The sequence below is a fragment of the Chelonoidis abingdonii genome, chromosome 9 (genome assembly GCF_003597395.2).
Source record: "Chelonoidis abingdonii isolate Lonesome George chromosome 9, CheloAbing_2.0, whole genome shotgun sequence".
Lineage (NCBI taxonomy): Eukaryota > Metazoa > Chordata > Testudines > Testudinidae > Chelonoidis > Chelonoidis abingdonii.
The window spans coordinates 7432408-7459706 of record NC_133777.1 but is presented as its reverse complement, the minus strand read 5'-3'; the positions used below and the strand labels follow the sequence as shown (position 1 = coordinate 7459706).

The following is a 27299-nucleotide window of genomic DNA, read 5'->3' as shown; positions in this document are numbered from 1 at the left end:
TCAAACCACTGAGCTATCGCTCCCCCTGTGTCTCCACCAAAGCAAATGGTGGAGGAAGATTGGAGGCAGCCAGAATGGGAGAGGTGTTTGGAAGGCTGGATGAGGTAGTGGGGGCAAGGTGTGGGAGCCTGGGGGTATGTGGAGTTATTGGGGGAGGGAGGACCTGTGGCAGGTCAGATACGGGGAGGGTGGGATGAGCAATAAATGGAGCAGTATTTGAGGCAACCAATGGAACTCGGTTTGAATGCTTCTTAGATCTTCGGGGCGGTGAGCATTGATGTAAACACCAGGTGAAGGAAAGAGTTGGTTCTTCTAGCAGGTTCACCCACCCCCAGCCCTGTGTGGTTGCAAAATCTGCCTTGCTGAAGGTAGCACTTCCTGTGGGTCACAGAGGGGAAGGGCTGCCTGTCCAGAGCGACAGCTGGGATTTTGTGTGGCCAGCTCTGCAAACAGTCAGAGACCAAGGGATGGCATAAGTGAAGCTTTGTCTTGGGCGAAGGGCGGTGGGATGGGAAAGCCTGGAGAAGAGTTACACATGGCACAGTCAGCTGGACTTCTGAGCTTGTGAATGAATAGATGTGGGGCGAGTACCTGGTTCTGTGCTGCTGGGTGGGAGTGGGATGTCCATCATGCAGTGTTCGGCTCCTCTGCTTCTCCTTTTAAAACCTGCCTCTTTCTGTTCCAGCCCACGACCCTCCCCCAGGGCACCATCAACATGAACCAGTGCACGGATGTTGTGGATGGGGAGAGCCGGACGGGGCAGAAGTTCTCCTTGTGCATCCTGACCCCCGAGAAAGAGCACTTCATCCGAGCTGAGAACAAGGAGATCATCAGCGGGTGAGTCGAGGCCCTGGGGTCTGTCTTCCCGGAGGTCATATGGGGCTCTCTGTTTAGATTTGCAGCACAGGGTTGGCACTGGAGAACGAGAGGGCTGGATGGCTCAAGCGACTTGTGATGGGATATGGAGCCTCTTGCTTTGTCCAAATCCTGCTCAATCGGGGAGTGTCTTTTGTCCTCCCACAGCTATTTCTGTGATGGGTCTCCACCCAGTTCCTCGTTGTTGGGTGCTCACAAAACACAAACGACTGTCATGTTTGTTCCCCTTCCATTGGAGTTCAACAGAGATGCCAAGGGGTGGAAAGCTGTGAAAACCATGTGCTCCTGCCAGGGTGCAGGCAAATGGATGGGGGTGATGAAGGAAAGCTCTCGTTGTTACTGACACACAGAGCACGGTGGGAAAGTCTTTCAAAGCTCTCCCTCTGTGTCATTTGTTCCCCCACTTCTGCCATGGGGTGATACCATCCCGTGATGTGGCCATTGGCTGAGAGTGAAGATGCACTGCTGCCCTCTGCTGGACATGTGCTGGCCCAGCCCATGTCCTCTTCTGTTCCTCTTTGCTGGATGGGCTGGTGATTTTTCCATTCTTTGAGGCCCATGCTTTAGAGAGACGAGTTCCCAATGCATTCCTGGTGCTTCATGTCTCATGGGCATCTGATTGTTGAAGGTACTACTGCCACCAGTTCCAACAGTTGAGTCTCCTGAGGATTAAACTAACCCAGCTTCAGTCTAAAGTCACTGGACTCAGGGCAAGGGTAACAAAGTGAAATGTAATGGCCTGAGAGATACAGGAGGTCAGAGCAGATGTTCTAATGGTCCCTGCTGGCCATAAACGCTATGAAACTGTGATGGCTGCACGTCACTCATTGCACAGCCCAGTGCCCACAGGACGATTTGCAAGAGGGGTCGGTCATGCGATGTCAGAACAAAGATAAGTCTGTAATAGTGACAGATCCCATCTCTGCATCCAAGCTATAATATGGCACTAAATAGGCCTCGTAAACTAACCCAGCTATATGTTTCTTCCTTGTGGGCTAGGAGTGTGTGTGTGCAGCCCGTACCTGGGCCATCTCCCAACATCAGTGTCAAAGTGCCGGACCATTTGGCACTTGCTTGGTTGGCAGGGCAGCTCTACGGTGTGCATGGTTTTAATGATGGGTATTATGAGGGTGATAAATCTCAAATATTAGAGAGGCTGTAATTGCATTGGTGCCTCCTGAATCCAGCTGGCAGCCAAGCCCTGCCGCTGTCCAGCGCAATGCTTTGCGAGAGGCTGGGTGGCAGCCTCATGGGGCTGGGTGGCAAGCAAAGCCCACCTTTATCACTATTGTGCTCATTGGCATTGGAAGCTAAAACAACCCAGCTTGCCAAGTTCAACACTGAGCGCAGGGGCTGTGCTGGCAGATTATGAGCTGCACATCTGGACCAGATGGGCATAAACACACACTCTGGGGAAGAAGCTGGAAGATTACGCTGAGCCTGAAAATACGTTGGCAACTGCTTGCTAATGGTTGGATTTGATGATACCATGGGCTGCTTGTAATGCCCCCTTAACAGCAGACATTTATCTGCCACTGACTTTTGCTCTTTCCCACTTGGCTAGTTTTCCTCCTCTCCTGTCCCCAGAGCCCCACAGGCCTCTGGCACTTGTAATAGAGCAGCGTGACTGCCTGTAAGGGACTGACTTACTGCATGAGAATCATGCATGACTTCAACAGGGATATGATCAGTGATGGAACATTTAAGTCCTGAAGGTGGAAGTACCCCCTTCTGGGCTCCTGTCCAACATATTCTGAAACTCAGACACCTGCCTTTGGAAAATCGGGTCTGTTTAAGGTGTCTCCACTGGTACCCCAGAACTGAGACACCCAGTGTCTCTAGTTACTTTTGAATATCTTAGTCAGATGGTTGATTTTTGTGGTGTTTCCCATTGATGTATGTCTTACCTATTGATGTACTGCAGCAAGGATGCTTGTGAAAGGGGAGAATTTTTAAACACGCTGTAGCATTTGCAAAGTGTTTTGAAAATGGATCTGGCTCAGGGTGCTTGGGAAGTGATGTCCCTAGTCTGTCTCTTCAGTGGATTGTATCGTTATGGTAACAAATACATTTACAAGACCAGTAAAAAAGCTGGTAGAGATGAAGTTTTGGGGGAGGGCAGGGAGAGGAGCCTGGAAAGGGGTAGGTTAGCGGAGGATCAGCATTAAGGAGAAGACATGTTACTATGGTCTGTGCTTATACCACAGCATCCTCATCTTTGACCCAGCTGGCTAGTCCCCCTCATCAGCATGTCATTAATAACTGCAGGATCTTGGAGTAGTCATCATTAACAGCACCATGGCAGATCCCAAAGGGACATCTTGATCAATGTTCTTAGGAGGTGTGGCTGAATATTCAGTTGATGTCCATCACTGGCGATCTTACCGTACGATTGAAGCTTTTAGCGATCACATGATGGTCAGCTGTGTAGCAGCAGGCCTTGCTTTGGAATCTGTTTGTCTTCCATCCTAAAAATATGCGCAAGTCACCAAAACCAAATTAGGGCTAATGGAGGCAGTTGAAGATATTCATAACCAAACCCAGCATCACAGTTCTTGTCCTGATTACTTAATATATCTTCTATTCCTCTGTTATACTTGACGAAAATGACGAGAATCAAAAACATCAATCTGTCACTCCTCAGCCTTCTTCAGTGCCCGTGTTTCACTGCTGAACAACGGAGAGATGTGATTTAACCATGGTTTTGTAGCTCTGCAGCTTTGTAGCAAACTTGATGTCATGATGTCACCACAGATGCCATTGAAGGGCCCGAAACATGGCAACAGCTGCTAGTATACGAGTGTCCACCTCTTTCGAGCGTCCTCCAACACTTCCTAACTATTTGAGCAAGTGGCAATGTCCCGTTCGGGCAGGTTAATACTGAGCTGGTTGTAATCTGGAGTTGGAGGCTGGCTGGGGGCCAAGCACTTACTGCTTTTCATCTTCAGAGCACTTCAGCGTCCATTTAATATGCCCTGTGGCTCTCCTCATTTCATCTCTTGCTTCTTAATTGCTGGATGGCTTTTCTCTCCTATTTCTATGCAGGGGGTCAGAGAAGAAGGCACCTCCCATCAGAAAACCAGCGTCACTCAAATCTCTGTGTTCCCCTCACAGACTGTGTGGCTCTCTTGGAAAATGTTAGTTTGAAAACCTTCATGGCACAAAATGCAATAACCCTATCCAGTGGAACACACCTTCAGTCAGATGGCGCTTGTGAACCATGCGGTGGCTTTCCATGGAGCCCCGTGCTGCAGCGTTAAAGGGAGCCCTTGCAGATAGCAATGTTCTCCTGACCTGTGGGTCTAACGCAGAGATAATGGAACGTGCCCTATCAGCCTTGTCACCGTTTGCGCCGCTTGTTCTCTGTTTGGTGAGATCTGACAGTAGAACTAAATTGGTCAGTTTCACTTTCTTGGTAGCCTGTTTGTTTCTCATACCCTAGAACCCAGCTACAGGGACTGACCCTTCCAGGAAATGTTTGAAGGGACCCATCCCTTAAATCAGACTTCTATCTGACAATGTTATACCTTCTGCTGTAACAGGTGGCAACCCAAGGAAGGTCCCTGTGACTGAAAGGGTTTAGAGAAATCAGGTCGGCTTTGTGCATTTGACAGCCTGTGGTAGAGTTTGTTTCACTCTTCTCTGTCCCTCCCACTCCCGTTCTGTTTAGTTCCCTCTGTTGCTTCTGTGTGATGTCTCAATCCTTCATGCTTTTTCACAGGTTGTCCACAAAGTTGTGATTAATACAATTTGTGGCAATCACATGGAGGCTTGCCTGCTAAGAGATGGTGTGAGACCCGCTAAATGTTCACGTTAGGTCAGGAGTCGGCAACCTTTCAGAAGTGCTGTGCCCAATCTTCAGTTATTCACTCTCATTTAAGGTTTCGCATGCCAGTAATGCATTTTAGCGTTTTTAGAAGATCTCTTTCTATAAGTCTATAATAGATAACTAAACTATTGTTGTATGTAAAATAAATAAGGTTTTAAAAATGTTTAGGAAGCTTCATTTAAAATTAAAATGCAGAGTCCCCTGGACCGGTGGCCAGGACCCAGGCAGCGTGAGTGCCACTGAAAATCGGCTCATGTGCCGCCTTCAGCACCCGTGCCATAGGTTGCCTACCCCTGTGTTAGGCCACTGAATACTGAACTGTTGGGAGCAGTTTCTAGTCACTGTGTTGCAGGGGATTGGACCAGGGGGGTGGATTTATTGTTAGATTTTGTGGTGTTTGTATTAATTATGTTGTTTTTTTTTTAAACACTCTCTCCTCTCCACTCTACTCCACCTCACCCCGAATGTTGGGTCTAATGATTTTTGAACAGTGCTTTCCTCTAGCAGTCCCACAGCTGGGCACCGTCTCGTCTCCAGGGAGCAGTTGCCTGGCACATTTCTCCCGCCCCTTCCGCCCCCCACAAACCCTCACATCTTCTCATGTTTTAGTCTCCTGTGTTGTTCTTGTCATCCCAGTTGGGTAGCTCTCTCTGCTCGTCCTTTGTGGGAAGGAAAGTGGAAAGGGTTTGGTTGGCCACTTTCTCCTGTAATTGGATCGCTCACTGCCAGGCTCCCAACAGAGCAACTGGCCTTAAGAGGAAAACTAAAATGAAATAACTCTTCTCTCCTATGCCCGCCGCTGGTGCTCAGTTGCTTAGCAACACCAAAGGTTGGGCTGCTAAATAGAGAAATTTCCTTGTATGTTTCCCCATCTTCAGACCTGGGATGAATGCTCCTGCTCCCCTAGTAGGGTGAGACAGAAAGGGAAGCTCAGGTTTATTCTGCTTGAATAGGGAGGCTGAGCCTGTGGTACTGAGCTGCTGAGCAAGGCAACTGAGAGCCGAGGGTCAGCTGTCATCTCATGGTGCAACTCGGGCATGGAAAAACCATGGCAGTACAGTGCTGCACCTGGAGATCTGTCCTTGTCCCTGTTGCTGTCTCCTCTCCTGGGCTGCTTCCCTTTACCTGTGCAGAGGTGGTACTCTGAACATTCTTCATCCAGTGCTCCACCACTAATCACTGCTCTGCCCCTCCTCATTGCCAGAAGTATCCCCTCCCTGACACCCAGTGCAAACCAAAGTCACGAGACTGTGGAACCCATGCTAGAGTCTCCATCCGATCCCATGGCTCTGACTTCCCCAGCCCCTCTGTGCACTGTCTCCTTAGAACATAAGCTCCCTGGGACAGGCCCCTCAACCAGCTCTTTTAGCAAACTCAAGAATCCAGATTGTCTCCTCTCTTCTCTTCCTTTCCTCCCCTCTCACGGTTTGCTCTCTACACCTGCTGCGTTATATCTGGGTAGGACAAAGACCTTGTACCTTGGCATCTTGCAAGCCTCTTGGTTGTTTCCATAGCTGGGGGCGTGGACTCTGCACACCACAAGGAATAACTGGATCTCAAACTGGGCTCGGGATCTCTTGTTTACCTTGTGCTATGGACTCTTACCTTTCTCTCAACCCTGAGTCCTCCCTGCCCCTCCCACACCAGAAAGCTCTGAAGGCTGCAGTCAGCCGGGAGCTATGCTGGCAGCTTGTTTCTAGGGGGACCCCTCCAGCCGTGGAGCTGGGATGCTGAGGAGCCTGCCTCAAATCCACTCCCTGGTCATATGGGAGATGAGCTGATGTGCCTCAAATCCACTCCCTGGTCATATGGGGATGCCAAGAATGAACAGGTGGGAGAAGCAGCAGTGGGAGGGCAATAGTCAGCAGTGCTGCCATATCCTGTCCTCTGGCAGAGTCCCAGAGGGGAAGAGAGCACAATTCTAGGGATGGCTTATGTGTAAAATGATTCCCCCCACCCCCCCTAGTTTTTTTATCATGAGACCGTAAGAACAGCCATACTGGGTCAGATCAAAGGTCCATCCAGCCCAGTATCCTGTCTACCGACAGTGGCCAATGCCAGATGCTCCAGAGGGAGTGAACCTAACAGGTAATGATCAAGTGATCTCTCTCCTGCCATCCATCTCCACTGTCTGACAAACAGAGGCTAGGGACAGCATTCCTTACCCATCCTGGCTAATAGCCATTAATGGACTTAACCTCCATGAAATTTATCTAGTTCTCTTTAAACCCTGTTATAGTCCTAGCCTTCACAACCTCCTCAGGCAAAGAGTTCCACAGTTGACTGTGCACTGTGTGAAGAATTCCTTTTATTTGTTTAAACCTGCTGCCCATTAATTTCATTTGGTGGCCCCTAGTTCTTATATTATGGGAACAAGTAAATAACTTTTCCTTATTCACTTTCTCCACATCACTCATGATTTTATGATACCTCTATCATATCCTCCCTTAGTCTCCTCTTTTCCAAGCTGAAAAAGTCCTAGCCTCTTTAATCTCTCCTCATATATGGGACCTGTTCAAACCCCTAATCATTTTAGTTCCCTTCTCTGAACCTTTTCTAATGCCAGTATATCTTTTTTGAGATGAGGAGACCACATCTGTACGCAGTATTCAAGATGTGGGCGTACCATGGATTTATATAAGGGCAATAAGATATTCTCTGTCGTTATTCTCTATCCTTTTGAATGATTCCTAACATCCTGTTTGCTTTTTGACCACTGCTGCTGCACTACTGCGTGGACCAGTCTTCAGAGAACTATCCACGATGACTCCAAGATCTCTTTCCTGATTAGTTGTAGCTAAATTAGCCCCCATCATATTGTATGTATAGTTGGGGTTATTTTTCCAATGTGCATTACTTTACATTTATCACATTAAATTTCATTTGCCATTTTGTTGCCCAATCACTTAGTTTTGTGAGATCTTTTTGAAGTTCTTCACAGTCTGCTTTGGTCTTAACTATCTTGAGCACTTTAGTATCATCTGCAAACTTTGCCACACTCACTGTTACCCTTTCTCCAGATCATTTATGAATAATTGAATAGGATTGGTCCTAGGACTTGATCCTTTGGGGAACACCACTTAGTTACCCCTCTCCATTCTGAAAATTTACCATTTATAACACCACTAGTTACCCCTCTCCATTCTGAGAATTTACGATTAATTCCTACCCTTTGTTCCCCGTCTTTTAACCAGTTCTCAATCCATGAAAAGATCTTCCCTCTTATCCCATGACAACTTAATTTATGTAAGAGCCTTTGCTGAGGGACCTTGTCAAAGGCTTTCTGGAAATCTAAATACACTATGTCCACTGGAGACCCTTGTCCACATGTTTGTTGAGCCCTTCAGAGAACTCTAAGAGATTAGTAAGGCATGATTTCCCTTTACAGAAACCATGTTGACTTTTGCCCAACAATTTATGTTCTTCTATGTGTCTGACAATTTTATTCTTTACTATTGTTTCAACTAATTTGCCCAGTACTGACGTTAGACTTACTGGTTTTTAATTGCCGGGAACCCCACTTCACTGGTGCCAGGCCTTTCTCTCAAACCTTCTGCCAAAGAAACTCTGGCTTCCCTTCCCCAGTTAACTTTCTTCTTGCCAGAAGGAGCAGCCAATGGGATTTCTGTTCCCAGCACCAAATGGGGCTCCCAATAGAGAGAGGCTGATGCTTTGATTTTTAAATAAGATTGAGACTCGCTTCCTGAGGCTGGGGGGTGACAAGAATTTGGGAGGTTGGGATCTCTTCTTGCAGGCGGGGGTGCTGATGAGTGCCAGCGAAGCCCTGGGATGAGCCAGTCGTGTCCTGTGTTTGGTGAATGGGAGGCTAATCAGCAGTCTTGTCTGCACTAAAACCTTGTAGCCATAATCCAGATGGCTCCGTAGTTAGATGTCTGTGCTTTGTCTGCACTCATGCTCCCGAGCTTGCTGGCAGGTCGTTCTTCCCCGTTGTGGGGGAGGCAGTGGTGTTCTCGCTTCGATAAACCTTTGTAAATCGTGTAATGATGAGTTTGGAAGCTGAAGGAAACCGAAAGTGAGAGGAAGAGGTGAATGAGCAATCAGAGTGTCCCTGGGCCCGTTGTACAGGGCTCACTCCTGCTTCACCTGCTCTGGGTCTCCAGCTAACACCTGCTGTACTGGAGGTTTCTTCTCTGTCCTGTGTGGTGATATTGACTGGATACAGGTCGAGATCTCCCCCCTAGCTCTGCTCTCTGACTCTTCCCCTGCCCTACAGCATCATGGGACACCAGCTTCCACCCGCCCGCGCGCCCAATTTCCCTTGGGATCTGTTTCTCCCACTTAGCTATGCCCTACAGTGTAACAGCAACTTTCATGCTTCCCCCAAGACTCTCCTGCTGTGCTTGGTCATGCCCTGAAGCACTGGCAAAAATGCCCATTTTCCCCTCCCTTTTTTCCCTGATCCCTGTGCTGTGCTCAGTCACACAGTTGTTACTGGTATCTCCTTTTTCCCATGCTCCAGTATCCGGCTCAGCCTTCCATTACTCTACCCCACTCTACTCGCTGTGAGTAATGGTAAGAGACACGCATGCTGCAAAGCAAAGTGGGGCTGATTTCTTGTACATTGGCCCTGCATCTTATTTTGAAACTCTGCGTTTGCCTCCAACCGTGGCATTAATCATCCCACTTAGTCTCAAACCATGGTAGTTTTATTTTGCAATTGCAGCATGCTGCTAAGATTCCTGTATTCAGAGAGCTGTCTTATATCCATTGCGTGCTTCTGATATTTATTGCCTAATCAAAACTCACTTAATGTGGTTGTCCCAAAACTTGTGCGACAGCAGCGCGCACACACTCAATGGCAGTGTGTGTGGGAGGGAAATTAAGTGAAGCGAAGCATGAAACCTCTGGAGCAACCATTGGATCCTGATTGCAACCAGGTTGATTGAAATGTATGGGCTGCTTATCTGGACACTACAAGAGCCGGTAAAGGAATCCACAGCACAAGTGAGTCATGGCAAGGGTTGGCCCTTTTAATGCTGAATTTCCTTTGTTTGTTTTGTGGATTACTCTACAATAAAATAGAGTGGGAGCATGGAGTTAACATTTGCATTTCTGAAAGCAGAAGACACAGTCCTGTCTAGCAGATACATTCCAGTAGGTCAGTCTGTGAGGTTTCCCTGATGCACTCGCTCCTGTCCTACAGTCTCTTCTTTTCCTTCCCTCCTTCCTCCTCCCACTGCCCCCGCATCATTCCTGTCTTTGGCCTCTCTTGAGAAGGAACTGTGCCAAATTGTTTGTGGTTTATTGCGATGAGGCCAAAACTTCACTTGAAAAGCTAAGATGAGACCCAGCAAACTCATTTTGCTTGTGCCCTCAATGCTGGTTCCTTTCAGGGTTGGCACCGCAGCTCTATTGGAGGGGCTGTAGCTCAGAACTAAGAGACAAGGGTGGATATGGGGTTATGGGTGGTCCTGGAGTTCTGTGCTGCACTTCATGTCTTTTGAGTTGCTATGTAGCTTTGTGTGGCTGGGTCTCTTCCTCACCCCAGCCCCAACCCTTGCAAAAAGAGCTCTTCCTCTTCAGGCTGTGGTTACTGTCTACTGGATATTGTTTGCTATGTTGTCCCTAACCAGCTTCGAGAAGTTGAGATTCTGTGCGTGCCAAGTTCCTGCTCGGAGGGAGCTTTTATGGTCAAGTTATAAACCCCTGAAAATACGGGTTAGTAATGGAAATGCTGACGCCACCCAAGCTCTGATGACATGCACTGCATTCCTGGAAGGCAGCAGAGAGGTTGCTTGCAGAACAGTATGGCTTCAGGGGAGGTATCAGAATGCAGCATCCAACCGGTAACGTGGTCAAGCCCACCGATGAGCTGGACATGCTCTGCCCTTCGTGGAGGGAAGAGCGGGGGAGGGAAGAACGGGTGTTCTGTGAGTCCAGGAAGGGAACATTTGTGTCAGTTTAGATGGACTATATGGGCCCAAAGAGGCAAAGGTGTTAACATGACCAGGTCACTGTCCAACATTAAACAGTGTTTGTTTGCACGGTTCAGTATACAAGACCTCAGTCTGCTTAATACTGTGGCAAACGCATCACTGAAAATCTTTTTGAAGATATACGAAAGAAGGGGAAACAGTTAAAGCCTTTGAAATTTGGAGTATTAAGGTTTCATTTGAGCAACATCCCTTGTTCCCTTTCCTGTTAGCTGGGGAAAGCCTTTGGAAGGAATGGTTTTAACAGTCTCTCTTGGATGGTAAAAACTGCCCTTTGGGGAAAGGAGAAAGGGAGCTGAGCTGGGCTGGAGTTGTTGGTCTGATCCTATTTCCTGAAAGACACAACAAGACAAACACACACAGGGGGAGAGAGAAGAACAGCAAAGAGGGAAAATGCAGCTTCCGTCTCTGGTGTTGACTTTCGCTTGCAATTGCGCAGCACGTCATCGTCTTAGCCACACTGAGACCTGGCAAACTGGGACCAGCATTGGGCTTTTTAGGGCATTGCTTTTAGCTGCCTCTTTGGTCACAGGCTGATAGCAGTACTGAAGAATATCCAGTCGTGGGTGACTAAGCCTGACTCTTATTAGACAGAAGGCAAAAGGAGAGGGATAGGAAACAGAAGAAATAAGATGGGGGAGGAGGAGGACCCACAAGAGGACAGGGGCAGGAACAATCAAATCTCACATCTCAGATGGTGTTTAGGATTTAGCTAGAGCCAGTGAAGATGGCAGTGTCATCTGGGTCACTCTCTTAGTCTGCTGCGGTCAGAACATCTTTCAGGATGATAAAGATCCAGCAACGGTGGATCCCAGGGCAGCAGGAGATGGTGGGAGTGGCAGCCATGAATGATGGTGAAGCTCGCTCGCTCCTTCCTGTTCTCCTGTCTTTGTCAGCCGGCATCTGTGTCTTCTAATGTTTCTTCCCAAAAGGTTTTATGTTAAGGCCCCCACTGTTGGGTGGAACATCCCATTCCCTTGTTTTCTTCTCCACCAATTAGGCCTAGTTTCCAATGCACCAATTTTGGACCCCATGACACTTTGATTTCCAGTCCTGCCCTTTTCCTGTTTACCAGGCATGATCTTACCACAGTCTTTGAGTTATATCAGTGGGTCTTTCAGTTTGGATTCATTCAGTCTTTATCCCTCTGTTCTGCCTTTTCTCGTCAACATTTTTAGGTGGTTATGAACTTTCACTCACTCCTTACGGTTGAGCTCGCAATCAGAATGAATTTGTAGGCTCAGTTATTGCAACATAGAGTCATTGATTGTACAGCCAGAAGGGATCACTGTGGTCACCTGGTCTGTTCTCCTGTATAACAGGGGCCCTAAAACTTCCCAGAGTTAATTCCTATTTGAACTAGAGCCTAGATTTTCTAACTGGAGGGCGTGCCCCTTGCTTATCAGGAGGGCGGGGGTAAAACAGAACATTCCCATGTCCTTGCTACTTTTCAGGAAGAAGAGGCTGTTGAGACAGCACCTCTCTGGAGGCAGGTGCAGTGGCAGCAGCTGGCACACAAGGAAAGCTATTACTGTGTGGGAGTGGGGTGTGGGTTGAGGGGCAGGATTTGGATTTGGAGAGCGGGTCTGCTTCTGCAGTGCCTGTTGCTGTCCCCCCACCACATCACACCCTGCTTGTGCTCTGAATGCTGGGGTGGTGGCAGTGATGCAGGGTCCGGAGTCCAGGCAACCGTGGCAGCAATAGCATGGAGGAAGCAGCTGGAGCCGGTGAGTGGAGTCAGCAGGCGCAGCCCAGTAGGGATCGCAGCCCAGCTGTGGGAGGAGAGGGGCTTGCTGGGCTGCAGGAGGAGGCCACAGGCTGGAAGAGTGGGGAGGGGGAGAGTAAAGCAAGTGGCCTGGGGAGGGAGGATAAATTGGGGGGCACACACTGGGACATGAATCTCTGAAGGGGGGAGTGCAGCAAAAAAAAGTCTGGGAACCTGCACCTGATTTCCAGTCTGAATTTATCTAGCTTTTGCGTCCAGCCACTGGATCATGTTATACCTTGTCTCCTAGCTTGAAGAACCCTCTGTCGAATTCTGAGAGACTGTGATTAAGTCACTCCTTAACCAAGGACCTCTAGGTGTCCACATGTATTGGCATATATCCATGGTACCCAGTGGGATTGCGCTCTGGACTCTAAGCCGAGTTGGGATGAAGTTGGGCATGTTCTGTGCTATCCCCAAACCTATTTTCTGGGCTTCCCCCACATCCTTTTATAATGGCAGCTAAGCATGAAGTGTTATTACACTAGGAGCTGAGAGTTCAGACAGCTTCTTCCATGGCCTGGTGTCCAGCCAAGAGGGGCAAACTAAAGCAATGCAGATCTAAAAGCCAAGCGCCTCCCAGCGAGCCCAATGACTGGGAATCCTGAATCCAGAGGACCCCGAGTTCTGCTGGGAGTGAGCTCTTCCCTGGGCTGCCCGTCTTGCTTTTTAGGGAGAACCTTACGGTAGTTCTGTTTGTTTGCAGGTGGCTGGAGATGTTGATCGTCTACCCGAGGACAAACAAGCAGAATCAGAAGAAGAAGAGGAAGGTAGAGCCCCCAACCCCGCAGGTAACCCCAGGCAGTGACCCCCTGTCACTCACTGTGACCCAGAGTTCTCTCCAGGGGTTGGACCCCTTGGGACTAGAGTGGAGAGCCAGGAATGGTGTCTCTCCCAGGGCTGTTGCTGGTCTCCAAGGAAGGGTGGGAACGTCTGCCTTGCTAGCCCAGTTGAGATGAGAAGTGGGCTTCTGGCCCTTCAGAGCGCTCCTGTTTCTGGATGTGCAGGGCAGTCAAGTGGCGCCAGGGGAGCTACGATGGCGTGAATTAATTTCTGGATGTCACTTTCTGAGCTCACTGCTCCTCACCCCAGCTTTGAAGATGAAAGTGCTGTGTTAGTGCTCATTAGCCTGGCTCTAAAACTCCCTGTAGCAGCTAGTGCTGTAGCAGCTGCGTTAAACCCCTGGCTGCCCCCCTCCCAATCTGGTTTCTCAGATCCAACTGAGTTACTTTCCCAGAAGGCAAGATGGATGAGTTTTCCCTGCTTTTCCCCTTTCCTCCCAGGTCTGGTTCCCTCTGTGCGTGCTGGCTGAACCGCAATGGGATGTGCGGGGTTGTATATCTGGGAAGGGTCTGCAGCCAGGGCTAGGGCTGGAAGTGCTTGGGTTTAGGTAGGTTCATAAGGAGAAGGGTGTGGCATGGTGAGAAGGTTGCCCTTCTCCAGCTACCTTTGCTAACACACAGGCCGGCCCCACAGCCAATTACAAAACTTTGAACAGTATCCTTTGGGCTCAGGGGCATGTGTGCAGAGGGGAAGGGAGGATGGGAAGAGGAGGAAGCGATCCTGGCCGCTCACAGCCCTCGTAGGGTCCGGGAAGAAATTCCACAGGGCTCCAGTTTCCCTGCATGAGATGACCCCAAAGATAACTAGAATGAAAGCAAAATAATGAAGGTCAGGGCTGAGCTGGGAGTTTCGGGGGCTGGAGCTGTGCTCTCCAGGGACCCAGCAACAGCTCTGTGCTCTCTTTGACTATAAATGGTAAAGCTGGAGCTGCCCATGACCCACGTTTTCCTGCCTGTCTCTCCCACATGGATGGAGTGGGGTAGAAACCCACAGGTTTGGAATCCCACTCTTAGGCTGGAATAATCTCTCCTCTCAGGGGCTGCAAACAGCCTTGACCCATGTGAGTGTGTCCTGGAGCTGCTGGCCAGCAGGGCAGAGGTGGTTGGACTGGAGGAATTCACCCAGCAGGCCTGGACACTCACAGATGGTTACCTGGGAGCTGGGCAGGGTGTCAGTTGGAAAATAAGCCCAGCCCTTCCCCCTCTTTCCTCCTCCGTCCCCCAGCGTGAGACATTTATTTTCTCCTGCGATTCCCATATAAGGGTCAGGTCTGGGCACCTGAGGAGAGCTGGGTGTGGCTCCACATAGAACACCTGTGGATTGTCCCCAGCAGCCCAGGAGTGAGAGGGAGCAGAGTTGTGGCTTCCTCAGCTCCCACCCAAGGTCCTCTAAGGGGTACAGGGTGGGAGGAAGAAGAGGATCAACTCTTTACATAGATTATCTGTGGCTTGTTCTCCCCCTCTGCCTCCGTTCCGGAAGATGTTCCTGCGCCTGATGCTGGGTTGTCTGAGCCGCCCCCTGGAGCGTGATGAGGGCTTGGAATGGGCCACAGGAAACTTTGTGGGGAAATGTTGGCTCCTGAGTGCCATGGATGTGATGATGCTATGCTGACACTCGTTCTGTCCTGGGGGCATACCCTCTTCCATCATCAGTGAGAACCACCAGCTCAACAGAGATACTGACCCCTATCCCCCACAACCATGAACCCAACCCCAGGCCCGTTTGTGGGGACTCAAACTGGAAGCATAACGCCCCAGTGTGTCGCTTTCAGGGCATTCTGGGAAATCGCGTCTGGCTATGCAGGGGCTGCGGCCCAGAAGCTCTCTGCACGTGGGAGCAGGAGGGAAGGAAGGGAATGGTGGTGACTGAGGAAACGTTACCCAGCATAAACCCAGCTCCCAGAGCTGCCTGCTTTTGAGGGGGAAAAAATACAGCCAGAATAACATCATTTTGGGTTACGTTTCATCACCATGGCAACTGCTTGGAACCTGTACAGGATCTGAGCTCCTGAGCACCAAATAAGGCAAGTGGCTCTGGAGAGGATGCACCCTGCCCACGCGGAGGCGGTGCTAAGGCCCCAGCTCTCTGGAGGACTGAGCCAGGCTGCCCAGGTGTCCTCAAGGATAGGGCATGTGAGGGCCCAGTGGGGTGCACGCCTTGTGTCTCGCTGCCTTAGGCACAAGCTCAGGGGCTTAGTGTGGGACTAGAGAATGCCACTATCCCCCACAGCAGAATGCCAGAGCAGAGACCCCCCTGCCTGGATGCCAGCACTGGGTGCATAGCCCAAGCCAGCTCCCCCGAAGGACCCAGGTTTGTAATTCAGCTGCCGCTGTGCTGAGAACTCACGGTGGATGAGCTCATGTTTTCTATTTATTTCTCTGCTTCAGCTCCCTGGCCCTTGGCTGCTCCCTGAGGTCTTCCCCCAGGCCTCCATGGAATCCCGATTGCTGTCACAGTTGTCCTCTATTAGCTGGTCTCTTCCTCCCATCTTAGGTTTCCTGGAGAAAGGCTGTGTCATGCCTCCACAGCACCCCACTTATCCCTTTGCAGAAGCTCTCAGTGCCCTGAGAATGATGCTCTTGTCTCTCTTCTAACTGTGCTCCATCGGAGCTGGTGTTTAATGCTCACCTCTGCTTCTCCCCCACCCCCATCTCTTGAAGGCTGTGAGGTATTGAGCTTGTGTATTTCCGTCCACTCTTATGCCACGTCCTAGTGTGTGAAGGTAACTGCCCAGAAAACACTGCCACATGCCACTCAGGGGGATGGGCTAGGAGGGTGGCACAGAGGTTAATACCCATAATTCAACAGCATCGCTTGTACTCCATTCAGGCCAGGCCCCCAGCAGTAAGATCTCTCGGGACACTGCTGTTAGATCAGCCAAATAAGGGCTCCATCCTGCCTGGTGCTGAGCACCTCTCCATCACAAAGAATGGGAGTCCGGGGCACTGTCCAGATTGGCCCTTGCAGAGTTTAATAGGAATAGACAGACACAGCGAGACCAATTAATAAACCTCTCCTGCCCTTCATGCAAATCTCTCCATGTTCCTTAAGAAGCCCTGGTGCTGCCCTGGCCCTTGTCTCTGCTTGAGTTGAGCGCAGAGGTGGTTTGGGTTTCCACTCCATGGCGTGTCTTAACTGGAAGGCAGCATTGTAACGAAGGGCCAGCACCCATGGGGCTGAGACTAGCAACTGATCAAACAAGAATCTTCTCCTTCCTCACCCCATACCTTCCCCCAAACCTTGAACCAAACCTTTAGGAGGGAGCATGGAATCTATTTTTATGGTGTAACTTCTACTTTCCAGAGAGCCCTTTGCCCTGCTCGTCCTAGACTGAAGCAGCTGCCACCCCAGACCTTAGACTTCCAGCTCCTGCTCTTTGATGCTGGAGGCTCAGCTGGGTTGGATAGCTCAGAGGAGCATCTGAATCTGGAGCCAGCATCTGCGTCGGCACTCTCCTAGAGTTGAGTGCATTTGGCTTAGGCCTGCGTCTGTTCCAAACATTGAGGCGTGTCTGTAAGAATTCAGTTACTGTTCGAGACTGTTCCCATACCTGTATGTGCTCCTTAAACGTACTGTCCGGCTAACAGAGGGACAGTGCTCAGCTTGAAGGCCAGATGTGGCCTGTTGAGTACTAGCCCTTGGGACTATCAGCTCTGTCACAGGAATGTAGGAAGGTAGATCAGATATGCGTGCCCTCTAGTCCAGTGTGTCTAACAGTGGCCAGCTTCAGAGGGAAGGTGTAAAAACCCTGCATAGTAGCACAAGAGCAATGTTGCTTAACTGCAGGCTCCTACCACAGGCAAAGTCAGACCACGTGTGGCTTCTCTGAACCTTTCCCTGAGGGGATGAGCACAGTGCCTGTATTTGGGCTAGGGGTGCCTCTTAACATTTTTATTCTAAAAAAATGTATGGAAATGGGCTCAGGCCAGCTGCCTGCATGGTCTTTGTACTGGAACATTTGTGGTCCCTGTGTCGTGGATCCACAGGACGGGTGCTATGACCTCAGCTTTAGAACAGTCTCTGGGAGGACCCCTTCAGTGAGCCAGACCCCCTAGGGGGTCTGACACGTCCTCCAGGGCAAGCCATATGGCTTCACCGCTTCCGTAGGCCAGGCCTCTGGTCCTTCAGTGCTCCTGCTTCACACCGTGAGCTCTGTTCAGCAAGTCCAACTGAGGCGGACCCCTGAGGGAGACGTGTACTATCTTAGGAGCAGTGCACCTCCGCTGTCAGCATCTGCAGCAATACACAGCTGGCATTGTCAGACAGTTTATTGGTCGCATGGAACACGGCATGGGAAGACCTCGGTTAGCACAGAGAAAAGAAAGTTACAGCGTAGTCCATCCTGGTCAGCACACAGCCCAAAGCCTCATCCCTCTGACCTCCCTTTGCCTGAGTCCAGGTGTGTCCCGGCCAACTGGTTCCTGCAGCCAACTGAACTTCCACCTCATACCCCTCCCCTCTGTTGTTCCGGAGCTGGGGAGATGAGGGAGCGGGGCTGGGGAAAGGTGGAGAAGTCCATATCTCTTGTGAGTTGTTGGTTGCTAGGTGTCCATGTCCAGGCAATTGGATTTGCCATTGTCTTTTCTAGAGCTCCATTAATATGAGGCCCAAGCCCCAGACAGCTAGGCGTCATTCACACCTGTGCTTTAGGCTGCCCAGAGAGCAAACAGACCTCCCCTCCCCCCAAACTAGGTAACTCTGCAGCACATAGGGGAAACCGAGGCACATGTAGGCTTCATACAAATATTACAAAAGATTCCCACTTAGTCACATCCTGTATAGTGTTCTACTCTACAAAAGAGCAAACTAGTTGCTGTGCAGCAGATGCTTAAAGCTGGGTCACTGGGTGATGCAGACGAAACCTCAAAGCCGGGAAGCTGAATGAGGAAACTGGGAGCTTTTCATCATAATCAAGGGCTGGAATGGAAGGCAGGAAACTCCATGTGTGTCTGTTGCTACAGAGATTTTTGTTTGCCAGAACAGCTCCGGCAGGATAGCATTAAGCACCAGCCAGAGCGGGACTTTTTCTCTTTACCTTCATGCATTTCTCACTAACTCTACCCACTTCCTCATCTGCTTTCCTCCTTGTGTCAAATGCAAAGCAGCCACAGCTTCCCATTCTCTTTCTCGTTCTCCCCAAAGCAGCCTGGAAATGATCTGATCCCAACCTCACGCTCTGGCCATGCAGCACCGGAGTGGTTAGAGTGGTTCAGGCCACCGCGCCAGAAGCCTGTCACCGCAAACTCGGTTACCGGAAAAGAATTCCCTTTGAAAGAGCTTCTATTGAACTTGGCTGCCTGTCAGGCCTCTCTCCTTCTGCAGGAAAAGAGCCTTTTGAAAACAAAAAATACCCCTAATCCAGCTGCAGATACTGTCTGCAGCAGCATTGGCTGCTGTGGTCACTTTCATGATCTGTTTTCCTTTTACTTGCAAACACTTCTAGGTGGCTGGAAAATGTCATTGATTTTTAAGCCGGAAGGGACCACTGTGATGATCTAGTCTGGTCTCCTGCATGGCACAGGCCATAGGAATTTAGCTCTGGTCTTCTCACGCCAGCTGCTGCTGGCCCTTGGAGTAAAGTGGCATGAGCCCGTCCATGGAAAACTGTCTTCTGTTTTCAGTTCTTGTTCTCATAGCTTCATCTCATTGTGAAAATTGTCATTCTCTCTGCTCTTCCCCAGCCAGAAACCATACCAAGGGAGGGGTCAGTGGATGGCGCTGTTAATTGTAGTGTTTTTTCTTCGCATGTGAGCATTTTTTTAATCTCAGAAGGAAATGCAGGCAGGTGGCTAGTTTTCTGATGTTTTTCCGAGGTGGGGGCGTGACAAGCAGCAAGGGACCTTTCTCTCTGCCTTAATCTCTCTAACTGGAGTCAGTTCTTGGTGCAGAATTGCTCCCTGGAAACGAGGACACTGGTGTTTGGGCAGAGATCCCTGAAAGAAGGGATTGTCACCACCACTGTTCCAGGACTTCTGTTTGTGTGCTGCACTGATTTCAGCTTCCACTGAAAGCTGGTCTCCAAGGCCCAGACTTCTGCTACAACTCAGCAAAGGGCTGACAATATAATACAAAATTTGAACAGCTAAAGAAACAGGGAGAAGCCGTCTTGCCTAGGAAGTGCTGCTTTGCTCAACAGTGTCCTTCTCAATCTCTCTCTCTCTCTTTCTCTCTGTCTGGATATACGTGTGTACATATTCATTAATACATATAGATGGACTAAAGTTTCAAAGGAGATTAGTAACTTTGAGTGCCCAGTTGGAGACATCTTAAAGGACCTTCAGAAGATGATTGAATTTTCACTCTTTGAAAATAACCCATTAAAATAACTCGTGTCTAAAAATTGAGGCAATTGCTAGTTGTCCTCGAAAATGTGGGCATATGCATGTATTGATGTATTTATAATATATTCATGTGAGAGCAGGAGACCCAGATTATTTTCTATATATTAAATCACCAGAGCATCTAAGGGCCTGAGCCTACAAACACTTATTTCTTCTTCATAACACACACAGTCCTATTGACTGCAGTGGGATAACTCTAAGCAGCAAGCACTGTGCTTGGGTAGCCAGTAAGTTTTATAGGTTTACAGGCCCATTGTGCCTAATACAGTAGTTAAGATTCATCTTGATTTGCCCATCGTCTGACAAGTGGTTGAGAGACATTGGGAAGGGTTGTCACAATTTTCTTAATTATTATTTCTGGCTGTGGTTAATTTATCATTGGTTCTGACAAGTACTCAGTGGCTTCAAGAATAATTCTAAAAAATTCTCTGATTAATGGAACTGAACTTTGCACCAGTTGTGAAAGTCTCCATCTCTTCTCATGCATTAAGCTGCTAAACTGTCCTTCCTTCATCACAAACTAAGTCAGGGGACCAGGCTTCCTGTTGCAAGGATACTGAGTAAAATGGCAGCTGTTGCTGATTTATGTTCGGGCCAGTCATACTTAGAGATGCATTTAAAATAACTAGTGTTTCCTTAATTGCATTTTAAATTGTGTTAACTAGCTCTTCTGTTTTTAAAGGAAATGTCCATTTAGCCATCTCGGGTGTTAAGGCATTGCATTTTTTCTTTATTTCTGGCTCATTGCAAACCAGACCAGACAAACGATGAATGCAGCTGTTGAACAGTAGAGAATGAATTTTTCTAGGTTTTAATTCTTTTGCACCAAAAGGTTTTCTGATGTGAGCAAATGGCAGATGAAAGCAGAGGAGAGAGACCTAGGGTCATGGGACATACGTTAAGGGCAGCTGGGTTTAAAAGCAAGACTGTCAATAGCAGCAGACTGAGGGAAATAAGTGTGCGTGTGTATGTGTACACACAGAGGGAAGGGGATTTGTGTGTGTGTGTGTGTGTGTGTACACGTACATACAGAGGGAAAGAGGTTTGGTTTATTTGCTTCATGGAGCATCACCTGTCAGGTGTGCTCTGTAGAGGTTGCACTGTTGGTGCCACACCTGGGGTGTGTAAGGCAGAGAGAAGACTCCCATTGCATGAGCGTGAAATCTAGCAGCTGAACTGATTTACTGTCTGTTTCTTGGCTGGAGGCAGAAGGCCAGGGTAGGGATTGTGGGGGATATCAGATTGATAGATATAGGTGGGCAGAAGGCCGTGAAGCCAAAAACAAAGTGGAAGATCTCTTGGCTCTGTGTAGGATTGCTGTGATGGGGACGATTCCAGTATACCTCCTAAATAACAGCTCCTCTGTTTCCAAAATGAAAGGTCCGTGGACAGAATTTCCTGTCTAACTGCAAATACTGAACTCCGTTCCCAGAGGTTAAGGAGGCTCAAGGGTCTTGGCTTAGGTGGAGAGAGTGGCTTTGTTACCCTTTTCTTTTTAAGCTCTTGAGAGATTGTCCCCTTGCTCAGTGTTCAATGCATGTTTTTAAACATGATCGTGAAAGGGGATGGAGCTGAGTGGGAAGGTTCTGGGCCCACATAGGGTCCATCTAATGGCAACACCACAGAAATAATCTAAATGTTGAGGTCCTAGGCAGAATGCTGCCTTTACACAAAAATGTTCTGCTTATGATGTGAAGGGAGAAAAGTCCATTTGAGAGACTGGAGCATGAAGGGTGTTCCAGAGTGACGCTGTCAGTCAGCAATGGGGCTGCTTCGGAGGGACCAAAATTCATATTCCCTTCATTGTAACTTTGAGACGTAAATGATAAATCAATCTGCTGACATGGGCTAGGCCAGGTTATCAGGTGGACCAGGTAGAAGAGGGAGGGAACAACCACAAGGTCAAGAAGCTACTCTGCAGGTGTTAATAAATATCGCTTCAGACCTCTTCAGCACTCATTCAGTAATAACTGCATCCCTGCTGTGCTTGTCAATCCAGCAGTCAAAGCCACACACCTGTTGTGCTGCAGCAACAGCATGCAGGTGAGGAGAAAGGCTCAGATGTGCCCCGCTGCTGACAGTCGGAAGCCCTTCTGGATACTGACTTAGCCCATATGCCACCTGCCGGGGGTTCTGTGGCTTGTTGGTAGAAATGGACAGCACCTTGCAAAAGTGAAGGTGAGGAGCTGCTGTTTAAAAATGGGTGTAAACCAGAGGAAAAAGGCATGTGACATTTCCACCTGCAGCCCTGTCTTTGGGTTCTCAGGCAGTAATGCTGTGAAGCCGCTAATCTCTCTTTCAGCGGGAAGTGTAGCTTAGGGCTGGTAGCTGGGCAGGAAATAGCTGGAAAACCAGGCTAGAGGATGAGATTTGCATTATCTGAAAAATAACTCCTGTTCTAAGTGTAAAATATACTGGGGGGATAGGGGGGAAATGAGTGCAACTCAGGTGTTCCTCTAACCCCTCTCCTCCCTTAAAGTATTATCTGCTTTCTAGTCACACAAAGCCCTTCTTTGTCTAAACTAGCTCAGCCCTTTAGGAGGAGCCCCAGGAGGTAGGCTGTGCTCATTGTTTCTAGCCATGGGAATTTGTCAGGTAATTGTTGTCTTCTTGCAAATGGAACCTTGTTGAAATGTGACTTGATGGGCTCTAGAAGTCCTGTCTCTAAGAAGATCTTCTGGGCAAGAGTTCAATGCACATGGAGCCTTGGCTCAAGGCCCTTCTCCGCATCCCCTGTTGACGGACCAGGCGAGGGCATCTTCGCCAATGAGTGGGCACATTTGTCAGACGAGAGCTCTCACTCTTGGCCGTGCTTCTGAAGATCCAGGGCCTGGCTGGGCTTCAAAGCTTCCCCTCTTGGCGAGGTTCGCTGCTCTCTCGGGTGCTGACAGTTTGTGAAATGTTGCTTTGAGGGGAAAGCCACGCTCAAGGCCAAAGAATGCAGAACCCAGTGCGGCGTTCCACTTGAACTGGTGTCCAGGGCCAGCTGTTCCCTGCCATCCTGGTGGAAATGATTTGCTGAAGTTCATCTTCCCAATCCTCAGACGATATGAGAGAGAGGGGAGGCGGTGGAGGTGTATGTTTCGTGGATGCGAGGATGCTTCTGAGTAAACGTTTGTGGAGGGGTCAAAGCAAGTAGCCCATATGTTAAATGTCACAGAATACAATAAAAATCCATCAAGGGTGTTTTAGAATGCATGTTCAATGCACTGGTTGGCCAAAATATCCCATCTCCCACTTTCTGCCCCAGAGGTGGTTGCACTGCTCAATTTCTGTGTGTGTAGTTGTGATCCTTGGGGAAGAAAGTGTTATAACAATAATCTCGTAAGATCCTCCATCAGCAACCAGACATCTTAAACATCTCCTGCCATGTCGGGGAGGGACAGCTTAGTGGTTTGAGCTTTGTTAAACCCAGGGTTGTGAGTTCAGCCCTTGAGGGGGCCATTTAGGGAACTGGGGTAAAAATCTGTCTGGGGATTGTCCTGCTTTGAGCAGGGGGTTGGACTAGATGACCTCCTGAGGTCCCTTCCAACCCTGATATTCTATGATGTAAGTGTTTGTAACTCCTATTGGTCTGTACTGAGGTGATTCCGTGGCAAGTGATAGCACCGGCCTTTCACAAGCATTCTTGTCCTTGATTGGGTCAAAATGAAGTGAGTTTGCTAGGTCTCAGTAGCCTCATGCAAGCTGATCCCCATAGATTAGAATCTATTTTCAGTGTGATCTTTCTCTATCTCAAATGTGTGTACTGTGCTCATTGGTCTGGTGACAGCATGCCTCAAACGCACCAGACCTACAGCACGCCTACTTGGGAAAGGACCAGCAGCAGGCATCACGTTCAGGGCTGGCGGTTATTGGCTGAGCTGTAGGGCTTGGTTAATCCATGGTTTCATGAGGGCAAACTTTACACAGACGAATAGTTAAAAGCGCTGGTATTGTGCTGCATCCTGTCTGCCAAGCTGGGAGGGGCAGTTCCTACTGGAAAACGAAGCACAGCAAAGCAAAGAGGCCCCTACCATGTATATCTGCTTCTTCTCAGGGTCAGTAGGCTTCCTTCATTTGTGAGCTTTCTTTTGCTCTGGTTCTTTCTCCAGCTGGACAGAGAGGGAGATGTGGGCTATTTTTGGATCTCTCCCTCAGGAGAGCATATTAAAGACGTTTCCTTTTTCTTTGTAAGAGCGGTGCTTAACCGCCTTGCTTAAGGAAGTCCTGAATTAGCCTGTCCCACTTGGGAGAAGCTCTTAGACCTGCCAGCATTTGAAATGTATAAATCAGATCATTAAGGGAAGGGACATACACACACTCCTTTGTAAGTGCATTGAAATGCCATGTGGCCTAAGAGCTTGGGATAACGTGGTCCATGTGTCTCCAGATAACGACCTACCTGCTATGGTAAGTCGAGATGACTAGTGCTGGGATTTAGAGAATGTGCAGTGATACCCAGTGTCTTTCCTGTTCTCTTTAGGAACCTGGCCCCGCTAAGATGGCTGTGACCAGTAGCAACATTCCTAATGCAGAGAAGGTCCCCACTACCAAGTCCACACTCTGGCAAGAAGAAATGAGGGGCAAAGATCAACCAGATGGGAGCAGTAGCATCAGCCCAGCCCAGACTGCCAGCTCCCTGAAGGAACCTGTGTTGGAAAGCAAAGAAGGTAAGAACCAGAGGGACGCTGGCACTGGTTCCTGTTCTCCTCTACCTTGGCAGCACTGGATACTTGATGGGGGGAGCTTTCTTTTTCACCCTGAGGTTTGTGCTGTGTAGTGACTGGAGCAGAGCCTGGGAGATTAGACTCTTACGCCTTGATGCTCAGAAACTGCTGAGCACCTGCAACTTCAGAAAGTCCATGGGAGCAGTGAGCAATGTCACTTCCTGGATCTGCCACTGCCCCAATAGATTATGTTGGTCAGAGCTCCCCCAAACACTTCTGTGCGGCAACTTACCCCTCTGAAAGGTGGATCTAATACCTTACCTACCTCACAGGGATGTTGTGAAGCCTACTGTTTGTAAAGTGCTTTGATATCCTCTGATGGAAGGTGCTTTCAAAGTGCAAAATGCTATTATTAATGGCCGATTAACCCCAAGTTGTTACTAGGATTGGAAGGTTTTCCTGCAGCAGTGTGGTTTTATTACATAGCTGTCTTGACTGGAGTGGTGTGGCTCTCTTAACGGGACCTAGTCAAAACGTTTGTTCTAAACTTGCCTTTATTTAAAAACGTGAATAGAAATGGTTTCTTGTCTTTGTGTATTATTTAACTTTTTTTTTTTTTTTTTTTTTTTTTAACAAATGTAATGGTTCCCCTACTGGTTTGGAAAACCAACTACCTGTTAGTACTTAAGATCCCACAACTGCCGTAGAGAAACAGAAGGAAACTGCCCTGTTGATGAAGATGATATTATTTCCATTGAGGCAGTGCCTGGGTAGGCACAGTCATGGACTATAGCTGATTTCATTGTCCTGAACTGAGTGAAGTGCAAAATAAGAAGAAACTGACATCAGTGGTGAAAAGAAAACTAGATTCTCCTTCTGTCTTGTTCTCCCCCACCCCCCCATCCCTCTTTCAATACTTTAATCCGGTGGGAATGGTTCAGCCCAGTGTCAGCCTACAAAGATCTGAACACTTAACCTGCGGTACCTGTGGGTGGGGAAGGGGAATAATTGTGAATAATGGGATGAAATTAAGAAAGGGGAAAATCTGGATAAAGTACTGGAAGGCAGAGGCAAGGAGCAGAACGGGATGACCTCACAGGTCTTTTTTCCACCTCTAATGGGTGCAATTTCAAGGCAACAAAATTTCCTTTGAAATAAATGAGCTTTTGAATATGATTGTCCCCCTTTATATTATCCACAGAGTGATTCCCACATTTTTCACTAAGGCAGCCCACCAACTGCGTTTTGTCTTAATTTTTGCAGCCTACCCAGGGTCCTAATGCATGGGGAGCAGGGAGGCAAAATCGGAGGCCAGCTTCCTTTGCTGCCACCTCTTCCTCGCCCCACAAATGGGGCATGGATCACCCACAGCAGCCCTCTCAACCCAGTTCCATGGGACAGGAGCACTCGCTGCAGGATGAGTAGGGGGTGGGCTCACTATCCAAACACCTCCCCACCCCCCAGTGGTCTCCCCTCTGGACTGGGCCCGTGACCTATCACAGCTTTCCAGGTGGTTGCAGCCTGCCCTTCGGGAAATAGTGCCCTAATGGATACAGAGAGGCACTTGCCTGTAATTCGTCCTATTTTATTTCCAAGCACTGAGGTGCTGCTTCCTCCTCCCAACCGTATATCAGGGCAGCTGTTTACATTTTGTCTTCTCTGATTAGTCCATGGAAGCCTCCGGAGTCTGCTGTATTGTTCGAAATGAAACAATAGAGGCCCGGGCTTTCTTCCTGCTTTGGTACACGTGTTCCCCTTGGATAAATCGGGGGTGGAGGGGAAAGCTGAGTTTGTTGCATGTTCTGAGTGGCTAGTTAAAACGATTGCTTTCCTCCTTGCTCTCTTGGGATTAGCTAATGGAAGAAGACTGCTCCCTTTGCGTCTCTCTGATTTAGCTGGTGTCAGCAAAGCCCTGGTTTTGATGAATCAATAGGCTTTTGCCCTTGACACCTTGGGATGTGGCCATGGGCGGGAGGGAGGGAGAGAGAGAGAGTGTGTGTGTGTGTGTGTGTGTGTGTGTGTGTATTACCTCCACAGATGCTGCTTTTCGGTCACTCGGTTTTTGGTTAGAGAAAACAAAAAATAACTTACCATCCAGCTTATGATCTTCAGAATGGATGTGAAAGTCGCTGCTGGATGTATACCTCTCTGCTGCTGCCGCCTCCCCTTCTTCCCTGCACGCGTATGTGTATGCATTCACACGTCCCTACCTACCAGCCAGCCAGCAGGTCAAGTCTGCCTGGAACAAAACGATTTTCTCCACATTCCAAACTTACATATGGAGAATCCTCTAGAGGCCGACAAGTCAGGAAGTTGAGTGCTGATTAGATGCAGTTTTGGCCCTTGAAAACAAATGCTCGTGCACAATTTTGTGGTGGTGTGAATGCAAAATGGGAATTGTTCCTTGTGCCCTCTATAGCAAGAGCAGTGTGAAGGGACTCCTCTTTCCTTAATGCCTTTGTCTGTGCTGGCATGGAGGCTGGTGGTCACCAACTCACTCTGGTGCATACAGCTGTTTTTCATCTCACTCAAATGGAGGGCCTGACGCCTGACTTTTAATGAGGCCTCAATGCTCTCCTAGCTCCCCATTTTTCTAGGAGGAGAAATGAAGAGCTGTTGATGGAGCCATGCTTTCTCCAGCTATTAACACGCCTTCCACTCTCTTGTTCCCCTCTGCTGACCTTCTCGCTTTACTGGAATGAGACACCATCAGAGTTGATTTTACTTGTGATTAGGCAATGGATTGGTGTTTGCTGGCTGAACCTCTGAGCTTCCTTCTAATATATACAGGTAGCACTTGTGGAGAAGCCTCCTCTTTATGTCTTAACAAAGCACCCACTCTTCCCTGTTGTTGTGTCCCTCCTCCCAGACTCTGTGGAGACAGAGTGGGTCAGATCATTGCGTGCTTGGACTCAGAGAAATAAGGGGAGACCTTACTGGGCCTTCTGCAGTATGGCTGCTCCTTACCAGATGTGAGAAGCTGGCTGGGCACCTGATAGCATTCTGCTAGCTCTATTCCTCCTATTGTCATTGTCCAGCTTT

The 27299-nt window shown here is 48.8% G+C and overlaps 1 protein-coding gene across 9 annotated transcripts in view; it reads left to right on the top strand.

The window, feature by feature from the left end:
* Positions 1-27299, top strand: part of MPRIP (myosin phosphatase Rho interacting protein) — a 166923-nt gene that overhangs the window by 80789 nt on the left and 58835 nt on the right. For all 9 annotated transcript variants that reach the window (XM_032762711.2, XM_032762708.2, XM_032762707.2 and 6 more), the window contains exons 4-6: positions 686-837; positions 13131-13215; positions 24074-24260. In XM_032762711.2, coding sequence (XP_032618602.1) covers positions 686-837; positions 13131-13215; positions 24074-24260 — 424 coding nt within the window. The remainder of the gene's footprint in view (positions 1-685; positions 838-13130; positions 13216-24073; positions 24261-27299) is intronic.